The 14,385-nt window shown below is 50.6% G+C and overlaps 1 protein-coding gene and 2 non-coding genes across 7 annotated transcripts; all 3 read right to left on the bottom strand.

Moving 5' to 3' along the window:
* Positions 1-468: 468 nt before the first annotated feature.
* TBRG4 (transforming growth factor beta regulator 4) lies at positions 469-10,573 on the bottom strand. Of its 5 annotated transcripts, none has more exons than XM_063086967.1 (11): positions 10,515-10,573; positions 8,354-8,817; positions 5,331-5,654; positions 4,416-4,587; positions 3,977-4,134; positions 3,240-3,350; positions 2,552-2,696; positions 2,024-2,269; positions 1,762-1,873; positions 1,509-1,623; positions 469-760 (listed from the first exon to the last, which is right to left on the bottom strand). In XM_063086967.1, exons 2-11 carry the CDS (start codon positions 8,768-8,770, stop codon positions 659-661), a joined length of 1,902 nt encoding a protein of 633 aa, XP_062943037.1. In that variant the 5' UTR covers positions 8,771-8,817; positions 10,515-10,573; the 3' UTR covers positions 469-658. The 5 variants fall into 5 exon arrangements, with proteins under 5 accessions (XP_062943037.1, XP_062943034.1, XP_062943036.1 ...); XM_063086964.1 differs by having other exon boundaries at positions 10,494-10,568; XM_063086966.1 differs by having other exon boundaries at positions 10,436-10,520.
* Positions 4,227-4,359, bottom strand: LOC134371380 (small nucleolar RNA SNORA5). Its single transcript, XR_010022806.1, has one exon. It is a non-coding gene; the product is annotated as a small nucleolar RNA SNORA5 (small nucleolar RNA).
* On the bottom strand, positions 4,770-4,906 carry LOC134371381 (small nucleolar RNA SNORA5). The gene has a single exon (XR_010022807.1). It is a non-coding gene; the product is annotated as a small nucleolar RNA SNORA5 (small nucleolar RNA).
* Positions 10,574-14,385: the final 3,812 nt, after the last annotated feature.

Raw genomic sequence — 14,385 nt, 5'->3', positions numbered from 1 at the left:
ACACTACCTATCACCACAGGCTGTCAGGGTCCCTTCCACTCACCTAAGTGTGAGACAACGGATGGGCGGAAGCCTCCTAGGACTGTGGTTCAGTGACCACAGCTCCATCACAACCCTTGCCATGCACTGAAAACCCAACTGGCCTCCTTGGGAAGCTCCCCACCCCTGGAGGTTCATAGTTGTAGGACTCCATGTGTCTGCCAGGGCTGACACAGGGCCCTAGACAACAGGCTTGCATGTGTGACACACACAGATGATGGGAAGGGTCCCCTGTGGGAAGTAGAAAGCAGCTGGGACAGACTTAGGTCTTGTGTCCCTCAAGCCAGTCAGTCCTTTGCTGGGCTCCTTGCCTCCCTGACAAAGTTCTGCTGGGGGTGGGGAGTGCACAGGGCAGTCACTTCCTGCCCTCCAAAGCACACACCCAGGTGCGCAGGGGTGCGTGTGCGACAAAGCCTGGAAGCCTCCTGGTGTCAACATCAAAATTAAAGATTTATTACCCATGAGAGGACCATCTGTCCCTCAGAGCTGCTGGCCATACCCCCACCCTGGCCAAGGTCCTGCACTAAGAAGGGTGGGCTGCAAGGGTGACACCTCTTGCCCACCCAGCGCCTCCTGGCAGAGGGGCCCCCAGGAATGCAGTCCATGCTGATGGGACTGGTCACTTGGCCAGCTCCTCAGCCACTGCTTTGCGCATCTTGTCCTTGAGGTAGGCGCCTTTCTGCCATCCAGACTTGAGTTCCAGCCACTCGTAGTATGGGACCTGGAGAGAGGAGGCAGAGACAGGTCATGCGGGTGAAGGGACCCCCTTCCTGCCTGTGCCCGGCCAGTGGCTCACCCACTGGCACTTGCTGGTGACTGACTGCTCTGCAAGCCTACCCTTCGGCCTCCAAGTGCTCAAGGAAGAGCCTGTGGGGCTGCAGGCAGAGTGGGTGGGGACAGGCCCTGGTTCTGTCAGTGCCACAGGGGTCTGCAAACTACGCAAGGCCCAAGAAGGACTCTAAATCTAAATGGGTTGTTTTTTTTAAAAAAATACCCACCCAAAGAAGAAAACGTGACAGAACCCTTATGTGGTTCATAGAGCCACACGTTTATTTTCTGGCCCTTGAGGGGAAAGCAGGAGCCCTCTGGTCTCACCAAGCCCTAGTGGGAGCACCGTGCCAGCCCACAGCAGTGGACCCAGCCCAGGCGTCGTGCCATCTAGTCTTTGTGAAAACAAGCCCTGACTGAGGAGATTGAGCAGCAGTCCTTGCTCTCCCCCTTACTTTGCTTTCCTCATGTGAGTGGGGAGCCCAACCCTGTCTGCTTCCAAAGTTGCGACCTTCCAATGCACCCAGGGGAGCCAAGCACGGGCTCCTCTGAGAGGCTGGGCGGGCAACAGGGGAGATGTGCTGGGTGCTACAGGCCGGGCACCTGTCTGGCTCTAGGCCTGGCTTCACCCCATCTGACCCCACTCCAGTGTGAGTGGGGGCTTCTCCTCATGCAGAGACTGCTCCCCACCAGGTACTCACATCCACCACCAGGAAGCCTGCAGCCACCACATGGCGCCGCATCAGTACAAAGCGACCCAGCAAATCCTTGCTTCGGCTGTTGAAGTTGGGGAACTCCCACCGCAGGAAAGCCAACCTGACAGGAAGAAGGAGGGGCTGACAGGTGTCTGCTCTCCCAGCCCCTCAGTGGAGGAAAAGGAAAAGCAGAGAAGAGAGCCATGTATGCTCCCAAGAGCTGTGGAGCCACTGCATCAGCGGGTCCCTGGCCACCTACCTCATAGCCCCCACAGGCAGCGGCTGGTTCCCGGCTGGCTCGGCAAGGTGAGGGGCGACAAAGTCCCTCAGGGGCAGAAACTGACCATCTTTGTCCAGCAGCACCTCAGCATCTGAGGAAGGCATGTGGGATGAGTACATGGTGGGACTGTCCCTCAGAGAAAGATGGACAGAGATGGGCAGGGGAGCAGGGCAAGCCGATGCCCTGCAGCTCTGGGGCAGTCCTGTTATATTCAAGTGACATCAACCAGGGGAACCCTCACCCAGCACCCAGCCATACTGCGTGGCCACCTCGAGGCTGCCCCTGTCAGCGCTCCCCAGCAGCCCCTTCAGAGTCTCCTGCAGGTCCTTCTGCAGGGGAGTCTCCTTCTTGTCAAGGGCTGAGGGCCTGGGGACCAGGGCCGAGGCCGGCAGAAGGGGGCCTGTGTATTCAGAGTGCTCCAGGCAAGCTGTGGCGTTGATGTGCAGCAGCTTCTGAAAGGTGCTCTGATCTTTCAGAGATTTGCCCCCTAGGGGACAAGGAGAGAATGAGAAGGGAGGGGCCGGGCTGAGAGCCAGAAGGACCAGACATGGGGGAGATGGGGAGGGCCCAGATGGGAAGGCAGAGGCACCCCATGCTCAGCCCCAGCTGGTTCTCCTGGGCAGGAAGCAGCAGAGTTAAGGTCTGCCAGCACCCGTGGTGTGGATGGAGAAGGGGCAAAGGGTGGGGTGAACCCTGGCCGTCTCCCGTCTGTTCCCCAGCTAAAGTAGTGGGGGGAGGGGGGAGATGGCAGTGGCAGCATGGGGCTCACCTAGAAACTGGGAGTGAAATTCGGGATGCAGAACAGCTTGCAGCTCTGCCTCCAGCGCCTGCTGCAGCACACACAGAGCCCACACCAGGTCCACCTGCAGGGAGGGCTCCAGCTGTGCCAGCTCTGACCCCAGCCTTTCATGCACCTGTGCAAGGACAGGGTGCACTGGAGAAAGCAGGCTCTGCCCATGGGCTGCAAGTATTCACAGTTGGACTGCAGCCCATGTCTTGACCTGGTCACTCTGAGGCCAGAGGCGGTTCCTGGGAGCAAGAGAGCAGACCCTGGCCTTTGGTCAGGCCTCGGGCAACCCCGGGCTGGAAGGCACCAGGAACCTTCCTCATGCCCCAAGACCACTATGGATGGCAGAGTGATACCTGATGCTGGCCTTCAGCTAGGTTCGTCTATACCCCCTGCCCACTGGCAGGGGCCTAGCGCACAAAATCCCTTCTCCATAATGTCCCCAAGTGGGCACCTGGTCTGAGAGGATCAGAGCATCCAAGAGGCAAAGATGTTGGCCCCTGCTGGCTGCTCTCAGACTGCACCAGGCAAGCCCTGATGAAGCCTGGGGTAAACCTGGTCTGCTTGCCCCTGCAGATACCCCAAGGGCTTCATAAAGAATGCTCCCTCCCTCCCCTGAGCTGGTGTACTTCGCACGGAGGCCCACATCCCCACCCCTCAGCCCCCGTACCAGGCTGAAGAACTGATCCTCTTGTTCTGGATGGAAGTTCAGATGTGCAAAAGCCAAGAGAATGCTGCACAGGTGGGGCAGGGTGATGTTCTTTGCTTTGTTCAAGATGTGCTGGGCAGTTCAGGGATGGCAGAGGGACAGGATAAGTCTCTGCCAAGCACATAGTCCTCCTGCCTGTCTAAGAGGAGCCTGGGTGGCCAGGGGCAGCTACAGGACCCCCCCACCCCTACCAGTGCCCATGAACACCTGGTCACATGGGGCGATTTATACAGAGCCAGACTCTTCTCTACCCAGCAGCACCTACCCACAGAAAACAGGGACACCTAGAAACTGCTTCCCTTTGACAATGACTTTAAAAATACTCTCTAACCAGTAAACTTAGTTTAGACCAGTTGAATGTAAACTTAAGTGCAGGCGTCATCTTTCTTTATGATTCCATTCTGGGGCAGTCAGCACTCTACGGAAGAGTTCCCAGTGGTGCTCAGCCTCACCGCCTGCGCTGCTACCTGCCACAGCTACTCTGAGACAGATGGAATGATACTAACTCTTTCCAAATAAACCAAAAAGTAAGAAATATGTTTGCCACCCACAAGTGAGCACTGTAGGGCTGCCTAACTTTTCCCTGATTCAAGCAATGGTTCACAACAGAGGCCCACAGAGCCAGCTCCTCTGACTTGAGGCCAGGAATGGAGAGCCCCCAGGACCTAGCTGTCCTCAGTGGCCAGGCCCTGGCTCACCTGGGCAAAGGCTTCAAACAAGGGTAGGTTGAGGTACTTGAGGAAGGCGAAGGACTTGGAGCAGCGGGCCACCTCACTGGGGGTTAGGCTGGGCACGAGGGACAGCAGGTCGGCGGCCAGGCGCTGAGACACTTGGGTCTGGTGAAAGCTGAGTTTGCCTTTGGGACAGGGCAGACCACTGTGTTGAGCTGGGGAGGGCCAGCGGCAACCCGCCAGCCCCACCCCACCTGAACCTTGAGGTCTAGGGGCTTGCTGTCTGTAACCAGATTTATCCCTGAGCCCAGGAGAGAGGAACAGGGCCCATGAGTCACAGTGTTTCTATGGCAGCCTTCTGGGCCAATGCCTGCCACAGGTAGGCAGGTACCGAATTTGACACAGCTGCAGGCATCTGCATGGCCAGAGCTCCCTTCCACCCTGTTATTCTGTCCAAAGGACTCACCATAGGCGTAGGCCAGGTCCAAGAGTACACCTTTCGTCAGAGGGAAGGGCTTCTGTACCAGATGGTAGGAGATGGCCCGCAGCAAGGGCACAGACCGTCGACTCTGAGCTGCCAGCGTCATCAGCACCTTCCGCAGCTCATTGGGGCCAAACTGCTCCACCAGCTCCAGGCACTGTCAACCACAGCCGCGCAGGGGTCAGCTCGATGGCCTGAGGTGGTGGGACGAGCTGGGGGCAGGGGTCCCATCCAGTGCAGCCCCTGTGAGATAGCAACTGGGCCTGAGCTGACTCAACACAGGCCTGTCTGTGCAGGGCCTGCCTCCTCACCCACCGCAGGGAACCTCTTGACCTGGAGCAATGTCCGCAGTAAAACTTATCCCCAAGTCCCAGGGAGGGGGACACAGGGCCCATGAGCTGCGTAGCTTGCTGTGGCAGCCATCTGGGCCAGCCCCTGCTATGGCAGGAACAGAGGCTGAATTTGACTCGACTGCAGGACTAAAGCTGAGGAAGGGGGCAACACGTCTCCAGAAAAGTCCTGGGCCTGGGCCACGCAGGGGCTGGCCCAGGCCTGCCAGCACCTGTGTTACCTCAGGAGCTGCCTGCCATGCCCACCTCACGGGACCACCCACGTGACGAAATTTTGGAGGAAGATAAAGGAACAATCAAGGGAAGGAGACTGTGCTCGATGGAGCCAAGTGGGCGAGTGGTACTTCATTAACCTGGTCCCAGAGTGACCACCTGCTGCTGCCAGAGCCCTCTGGCTCCTCCCCATGTGACGCCTGAGACTGGAAAGAGGCTTCCAGGGCTCCTGTTCCAGTGCACATGACACTCTCCTTCTGCAGAAGACCATCACCCAAGGACCAAGCCCGAAGTTGCAGGGAGGCAGGCCTGGCATGCCTGCTCTCAGCCCCAGTACCTTGTCTTCCAGGCGGTTCATCAGCGTCTCTGACAGGTGCCCGGCCTTCACCATGATGGCCACCAGTGTGCGGCCATCTTCAATTTCTGTCCAGCGCCTCTCCAAGTGCATGAGCAGCTCAGCCAGCAGCTCTTGGGAGTGCTCCTCCTGCATGGAGGTGACACAGGACTCTGCCAGGGAGACCAGGTACTTGTACTTGAGCCTCCGCAGGCGCCAGCGGACCTCCTGCTCAACCGACTGCAGCTCCTTGGAAGACTTGGGGAGCTCCAGCGCATACAGGCTCCGCAGCAGCTTCACGAGTGTCCCATGCCAAACCAAGGTTATCTGGACAGGGAAAGGACACAGGCAAGGTCACATGTGGCACCCTGTTGACCCTGTGCCTGAGCTGGAAGCCACCTTTGCAAACCTCATTTCCTGGGCATTTACTACAACTCTTCAGAGAAGACAGAATTCCCCATCCTGTTATAACAGGGCCCCGGTGCCCGGCTGCCCCCTACAGCCTTCCTTAGCTTGTTTTCTGAGCCTGGTCCTCTAGCTTCCGTTAAATTGAGTACTTCCATTTTGGGTGGCCAGGGCTGTTTGCTACGGCTTGCGTGCAAGAACTCTGGGTGGTAAGAGAAATTCTGTGAGTTTCCCTAATACAGATTTGACCTGATGTGGCTGATTATATGGAGCCACAGCCCCCATCATGTGGTCCTAGCCATAGCTGTATGTGGTGGACAGCAGACCCCAGCTGGAAGTAAAGCTGTCAAGTCAAGAACAAAGGTCAGAGGAAGAGTGGGGCCTCAGGGCTGTGACTTGATGGCAAAACAGGCAGCACTCAGGCTAAGGTCAGCCTGTCTCCAACCTGTTACTTTTACTTACAACGACAATTAAAATTCTTAGCTATTAAGAACACTGGCTTCTTCAGGAAAATAACTGGTATTTTGAGTCTGAGAAGCTCTAAACCCTAAGCTTTCTCCAACAAAAACAACTGTAAGTGTCTGAGGAATGCAGCTGCTGGAGAGGCCGTCCTGCAGAGCAGGCCAGGGCTCGAGTGCACCATCGCCCTCACCCTCCAATGGTGTAACACAGGCATGCCAAGCCCTTGACTGCCCACGGAGGCAGGTCTTCCCATGTGTGAAGGTTTGCAGGAAAGCCTTTGACCTGTGGGTAAAGACCCCCTCGTATTATTAAGCCCAGCTCACCCGAATGCCAAGGCCTCCTGGGGATGAGCAAGCTGTGGCTGCCACCACCAGCCCCTTTGCACAGTTTCTTTCTACATGCCAGCACCATGCTACGCATGTGCCTGCATGAGATGCCAACATCCTGTGAGGTCTCATCAGCTCCACAGCATACACAAACAAATGCAAACTCATTACCCCAAAGTCTCAGAGTTGTTCTGGGTCCACACCCTGCACCCCAGCCCTGCCATCCCCCACTGGTGCCTGCTTCATTTCTGCAGAGGCTGACTCTGCTGTGCAGGAGTGTCCCCAGTCCTCAGAGATCCAGGCCCAACGTGCCAAGAGCCCTTGGCCCCGACTCTGTCCTGGCAGAAGACAACATTTGGTAAAACGAGTACAGCTCTGGCACTGCCAGTGCCAAGTCTCTCAGCACTGACCCTCACACACGAGGAGGTGAGCTGGGAACAGAGAAGCTGGTGTCTGAATGGTTGGGGAGGAAGGAGAAAGCAGTAGAGTCAATCCTCGGCTCACACGAGGTATCTGCGTCTTTCTAGTTTCCTGAATAGCAGGAAAATCTTTTAAAAGAAAGCTCGGTCTTCACTGGCTTTACAAATACTTTTTCCCACTTTGTCTTACAATTCTGTTAAACAATGTTCAGTCTTGTATTGTAAGACTTGCTTCAATTATGTGCACAATAGTTAGTAAGTACAATTAGAATTACTACCTGAGAACAAGAAGGGGCCTAATTAAGTTCATGTTATGAGCTACAGTCTCAGCAAGAAACAAATGTGTACTGTGACTCTAGTACACATAACACATATGTACTTAACTAAAACAAAGTTCCATAAGACAGCACTCACCCTATTTTGTGTGAATTCTGGTATTTTCTATACTACTCCACCTCATTAAAAAACAGCTGGCAGGGCCAGCCCGTGGCTCACTTGGGAGAGTGTGTTGCTGATCACACCAAGGCCACAGGTTCAGATCCCTATATAGGGATGGCCGGTTAGCTCACTTGGGAGAGCGTGGTGCTGACAACACCAAGTCAAGGGTTAAGATCCCCTGACCGGTCATCTTTAAAAAAAAAAAACAAAACAGCTGGCTATGTCCCACTACACTAATTTTATAACTTGCAGCATGACACTCATTTAGTGCAGCCCCTTCCTCGAGTCATACCTATCCTCTTCCTCACACCTGACAACTGGGCACAGGGTCTCAGTGCCTAAGCACCTCCCTCCCAGCACAGACCCGGGACTGGGGGCCAATTCGGCCACAGCAGGGGTTTGCACATCCTTTTTTTTGCCACAGAGGCCTGGAGAAGACCCTGTATAAAGGGAGTCCTTCCTCACAGTGAGCAGAAAGCAGCTTCCGTAGTCTGAGTTCTGCCCCCAGTGCCACACAAATGGATCTCATCTCCTCTCTTCATGCCCATCCTGAGGGTCTGAATGTGGCTAGATTATGCCTATGGCCAGCTCAAGTTTCATGGACCTTCCACCAGGTCCATGATGGAAGCTCCATCTCCTCTGACTTCAAGAGCAGTGCCCAGCTGTCAGCCAGACACTGCAGGGAGCAACACAGCTAAGACTGAATGGTTGGGGAAAGGATCCAAGGAATGGAGAAGAACCAGGCTAGCTTCCTGGTTGCCTGTCTGTGAGACAAGGACAGCAATAAATATGTAACAGGCTCTTGTAAGGATAAACAGAGAGAAAGCACATGGAAGTACTCTGAAATTTACAGAAAGATGAAGCTATCACAGGATGTCAAGGGAGCCTTCTATAGCTGGCAGGCGCCGGCTGCTCTGGGCTCCATCTCCAGCTGTTCTCTCTTGTCCAAGCCCTCAGAAAACTCTCTGGCACCCACCTGACTGTTGACCAGATGGAGCAGTTGCTGAAAGCGGGTATCTTGTATGAGTGAGGCCTTGTCTTCTGGCTTCTCGTATAGCAGGCGAGAGAGTTGGATAAGTATGAGGGCTGCGTGGTTGTGGTGCAGGCTGTGACTACCACCAGAAAGCTCCAGGAGCTCCTCTGCCCTTGTGGCTTTCTCGATGAGATGGTCCACCTCCTGGCGCTCTGGGTAGGGAGTAAACACTTGTTCCTTTTCCAGCAGCTCCGTCAAGGAACTTGGGAAGTGGGAACTTGCTGAGGTGGCTGAGGAAGTCAGAGTCTTATGGGCTACCCTGGCAAGTCTCAGTTGGCCAACTGGAGAAACAGCAGGGGCCAGACGGGCAGCTTCTCTCAGGAGGCACGTGCATCGCTTCACCAGGCAAGCTGCCATCATGGCCTGGGTGATGGGGGGTAAGCTTCCTAGCCAGTGAGTTTAAAGCCCTAAAGAGAAAAGGAGAGAAAATGGGGTAATACAGGGCAGTTAGAAGAAAACCTAGGAGAAAAAACATGACAAACAAAATGGAGTCACAGCCACCCTCTCTGTATGTATGTGACAGTATTTTCTGAGGCAAAAATCAGTTTTTTGTCTCAGTATAGAATACCACCAGATATCAAAATTCAGGAGCATTATAGCTTGGGTTGGAGGGTTTTCAGTTTTGGTTGTGCTTCAAAATCACCGAGAAAGTGGTTCAACAATTCAGAATTCCCAGGTCCTGCCCAAGACCTCTGAATGGGAATCTCTTTGCACACAGGGCTTAGATGGCATTCATTTACTGCAGAGGTAAACAAGATTAAGAATTACTGGTTTACAGAAAAAACAGTACAGGATATTTTATATCAGAACGATCCTGAAAAACCTAGGCCACACAATTCACATTCCCAAAGCTTCTGTGGATATTTTAACACTACAGACATGGGCGCGAGCTTCCCAAAACCAACGTAGATTACATCACTAACTTACTCACAAAACAAAAAAACCTCACAAACTTCCAAGAGCAAAAGTGAACCAACCGTAAAAAAGCACTTCGTAAGATGGCCCAGAAGTATCTTCTTAGTTGTATCCCCTCTCCCTCCTCAAAATACATGCCCCCATTCTAATCAGGCCTTGCACTTCCACCTCACCTGGCAGGGCTTACCTCTGGAAGGGCCCCCCACTTCTATCAAAGGGTCCAGCAAAACACACTTCATCTTTCCAAGCCCAGACAAAATATTATCTCCCCCAAGAATTTGTTACATATCCCTACCATGTAGATTTAAACAATTCTACCTGTCACTCTTGCTCACTAGGTTGACTGAATGACCTAGGTAGGGCATATGACAGGGGCAAGATGAAACGTTAACCTTGGCCTAGCTTCTGCCAAAGCAGAAAGCATGTTTGATCTTCTTCCATTTCCCAGAACTTGGTATACGGCCAGCACATAGTTTTGCATGAGTGGAGTATTACAGCTGTAAAAAGCTTAGTCTAACTCTATGTACACATAAAGGAAAAAAAATGAGGTTCAGAGAGGAATATTTGCCCAAGTGCAACACTTCCCGAGCCCAGGCACAGCAGGGAAGCCCTGGAAAATGATTTTGAAAAAAAAGAAGACGAAGGTCTTCTTGCGGAAATGCAGGCAATTTGTCTAGACCTAACGATTAAAAAATCTCGAATTCTCGATTTCCGATTAAAAAAGAAAAAAAGCCCTAAGAGCAGTTTAGAGGAGGAAATTGCAATTCGGAAGCTGGACTTGGTTTTAGGCAAATACCAAGCAGGAAGTCTGGTGCCAAAATGCAGAGACAACGACCTACACGAAGTCACGAAAACACGAAGGGTCAACTGGGTGGCGCTTTCCCGGCCGGGCCCCGCAGGCAAGACAGAGAGACGCGTGCGCATTGTTGGGTCAGCCACGAACGGGCGGCCGGCCAGGCCACCGCATCCTAGCGCCATGCCTGTCCGGTTCCCCGGGCCCAGGGCCCCACCCTTCCTGCCCCTTTCCCTGGGCCCGAGTTCCAGCGCTCCGCCCGCCCGCGCTTCCGGGCCCACCGCGTACCAGCGCCTCTCGCCCCTTCCTAGCCACACCTTCATGCCCTCAGGACCCACGCTCCGTAGCCCCTTCTCCCCGTGACGCGAGACCTACGCAAGGAACACCACCGCTGACCTCCACAGGCCGCCCGCACCGTCCTGGGGCTCAGGCAGGCCGGCGTGCTCGCCTACGTCACTCAGCGCCGCCGGAAGTGAGGTTCGCCGCGTGTCGTGCGGCCGGAAGCCACGCCCGCCTCCCCGTTCTTGTTGGGTGGCACATTTGCTACCGGCACAAGTAACGCGGTGGGAAGGGCAGTGATAAATGGGTGATGGGAAACTGAGAAAAAATTGGAGGGATAATGAGAAAGAACCTGGAAACGAAGGCTGCAAGATTTGGGTGCGTTGCGGCCAGTACTCCGTCCTCTTGCGGAGTTCGCGCCACGTGGCTCTGTAGGAGAGCTAGGGGCGGTAGAGGGCTGCCGGCGTGGGCGACTGTGGGCCTGTCGGGGCTGGAAGGGCGGCGGAGTGGAGACTGGAGAACTCTAGACCGCACATTTGCAGCCCCAGCTGAAGGTCTTCTTGCGGAAATGCAGGCAATTTGTGTAGGCCTAGCAATTAAAAATCGAGAATTTTTGATTTTTTTTTATGTGCAGTCTCCCGACTTTTAAATACTGGCATTTAATTACAAAATAAGAAAGAGAGGCTGGCGGGGTGGGGGGTGTAAGCCAAACGAAACGTATCTGAGGTCTATACTCCTATATGGACTTGATTAATTTTCCTTTCTGCACAGCTTTTTATTTTCCATGGAATTATTAATTACCTTGTTTTTTTGTTTGATTAGTTAAGATTCCATTATTTATCACAAATTCTACCCCAAATTCTTCACCAGTTGTCTTTCAAAATACAAAATTACATTAAATTAGGGGCCGGCCCGTGGCTCACTTGGGAGAGTGTGCTGCTGACAACACCAAGTCAAGGGTCTGGGCGTCTTCCCGGTGTCTCCCTTTACCAGTATGTTGGGTGTTCCTTTTGCTTCTCTTCTGTGTTGGCTCTCTTATTTCCTATATTATGTATCTTTATTTCTTGGTTAATGCTCTGGCTTGAGTGGAGCATATCTCTAGTATCCCCAGGAGAAATGATGCAAGGGAGGTAAATTTTAAAGACCTTGCAGGCCTGAAAAATGTCTTTGTTACATCCTTCCAATTGGTTGATAGTTTGGCTGAGTATTTTAAAAATCATTTCCTGATTTTGAAGGCTTACTCCATGAACCTCTGGCTTTCTAGCTTCTCATGTTTCTGATGATTCCAATATCATTCTTATTCCTGATACTTTGTATGTGGCATGTTCTTTTCTTTCTTCCCTCCTTACTTTCTTTTCTCTGTCTTTCTTTATCTCTAAAAACTTTTATCTTCTCATCATCCCCAGAGTTCTGAAATTTCACAATAATGTTCCTTGGAGTGAGTCTAAATCCATTGCCTGAGTGCTTGATAAGACCTCAGTCTAAAAATTTAGGTCCTGGGCCGGCCCGTGGCTCACTCGGGAGAGTGCGGTGCTGATAACACCAAGGCCCCGGGTTCGGATCGTGAGCGTGGTGCTGACAACACCAAGTCAAGGGTTAAGATCCCCTTACCGGTCATCTTTAAAAAAAAAAAAAAAAAAAATTTAGGTCCTCAGTCAGAGAATTTCGTTTTGATTTTGTTGACTACTTGCTTTCCTCCATTTTCTCTAATTCTCCCTTGCTGAAATACTAGATTTGAACATTGGCTCTTTGGACTGACTTTCTGATTTTCCTATATTGTCCCTCCTATTCTTCATCTTTTTATCTACTTACTTATTTTGCTCTACTTTCTGGAAGATTTGCTCAACTTTAGCTTCCAACTCTTCTGAAAATGTTTCTATCATATTTTTATTTATAAAGAGCTCATTTTTTGCTTTTGGATGCTCCTTTTAAAAAATAGTGTTATTTTTTAATGACTGCAAACCTTTCTCTTAAGTTTTTTCTCTCTCTGTATAGTTGCCATTATTTTTTCGCTTGTTTTTTTGTTGGCATTGCTTTGGTTTCTATCCTCAGCTATCTGCTCATATTTAAGAATGGTTAGGAAAAGCATTTCTTGAATAGTGGAGAAAAGACTTTTGAAAATCTGCTCGTCCACAAATACAACAAGAACAATAGCAAAAGAGGCCAAAATAAACTTTTCAGAACTTTAGCAACTATCTAAAGTCTTGCAAAAATCCAAAGAGCATTTATTTAAAAGACAAAACAAACAGAAAACCAAAATGCTGAATCTTGGCAAGAACAGCAAGTTTCGTGGTGTAGCTTGCTATAATCCCATCCCCTTTATTCCCAACTCCATGCCAGCTATGGAAACCAGCAGCTTACCGGCACCTGGAAGGGGCAGAAAGGGTTTGTAGCACTCCAAAAGTCCTAGCTTGGGAGAATTGTCACTAATTGACCTGTCTGGAAGCTTGCAGAAAAGCCTCCTCTTAGGGCTTGTACTGATTTAACCTGAATCGAAGCTCACTGTGTGTGAATAGCTCTGTCCCTAGGGCATTTGTCCCCTCGAATCTGTAACAGTTGTTAACATTGCAGCTGCCCAAGACAGCATCACAATTTGGGGCTAAAAAAAGACTGACCAAAAACAAACCACCACCACCAACAACAGAAATGCAGAGAATGAGATATCCATAGGGGGCTTTGAAAACCTCTGTCAGATTCCTGGAAATCTAGAAGACCACATGCATGTGTAGGATGGTGTGCATGCCCAAGGCTGTGGGTGTGTTCAGAAAAGACCTGAGGAAACCCAAAGCATTAACTCTGGCTGACCTTAAGACTCTGCAAGGCCAAAGTGCAAGGCTCCCAAGCAGAATAGTGAACTGCTTAGTTGAGTGCTGAAGGAGTACTCCAACATGCACACAGAGTTTCTCAGCAAAGACTGGGAATTTTATTGGTTCCAGGTGTTCTTGGAGATATTTGTCCAATCATTAACTGACCACTATAATAATTGGGTAGAGACTTCAGTAGTCACACATGAAGAAGAATACAGACTTTAAAGAAAAGTCACAAAATAAAGCGAAACAATAACAAAAAACAACAAAGAAACTCTTGGGAGGAGGGGAAATCTGATTTCTGCGGTTGTCCTATTTAAAATATCTAGTTTTTAACAAAAAGTTACAGGATATGCAAAGAAGTGGGAAAGTATGGCCCATACACAGCAAACACAAACAAAACACACACAAATTCCCCAGAAACCAATCAATAGAAACTATCCCTGAAGAAGCTCGGATGTTAGACTTTTAAGACAAAGTCTAAATCAGATACTGTAAATATGATCAAAGAATTAAAGGAACAATGGCTAAAATATTAAAAGAAAGAATGAGTGGGATATCTCACCAAACAGAAAATATTAATGAAGAGATAGAAATTATAAAAAAAATAGCTAAGTAAAAATCCTGGAGTTGAAAAGTACAATAACTAAATGAAACATTCACTGGAGGGGATCAACAGCAGATTTGAACTTGCAGAAGGAGAAATTACAGACTCAAACTCATCAATTTTGGTTATCCAGTTTGAGAAACAAAAAAGAACAAAGTAAAATGAACAAAGCCTCAGAGATGTGGGCCATTATCAAGCATATCATCATATGCATAATGGCATTGCCAAAAGGAGAGAAAGAAGCAAAAAGAAAAAGAAATAATAGCAGAAAACTCCCTTAATTTGATTAAGAAAAATACATTAATCTGTACATCCAAAAAGCTCAATGAACTCTAAATAGAATAAACTCAGGTCCACACCTATAAACACAGAAGTCAAACTGTTAAAAGACAAGGACGAAGAATCTTGAAAGCATCAAGGCAAAAGCCACTCATCAATAAAATAAATACATAACTTCTCATCAGAAACCGTAAAAAACAGAAGGCAGCAAGATGACATAGGTAAAGTGATGAAAGAAATTCTTTCAAACAAAAATCCTATATCCAGCAAAACCATCCTTCAAAAACGAAGCAGA

Source organism: Cynocephalus volans, chromosome 2 (genome assembly GCF_027409185.1).
Source record: "Cynocephalus volans isolate mCynVol1 chromosome 2, mCynVol1.pri, whole genome shotgun sequence".
Lineage (NCBI taxonomy): Eukaryota > Metazoa > Chordata > Mammalia > Dermoptera > Cynocephalidae > Cynocephalus > Cynocephalus volans.
The sequence above is the reverse complement of the archived record's forward strand: the minus strand, read 5'-3'. Positions and strand labels throughout refer to the sequence as shown.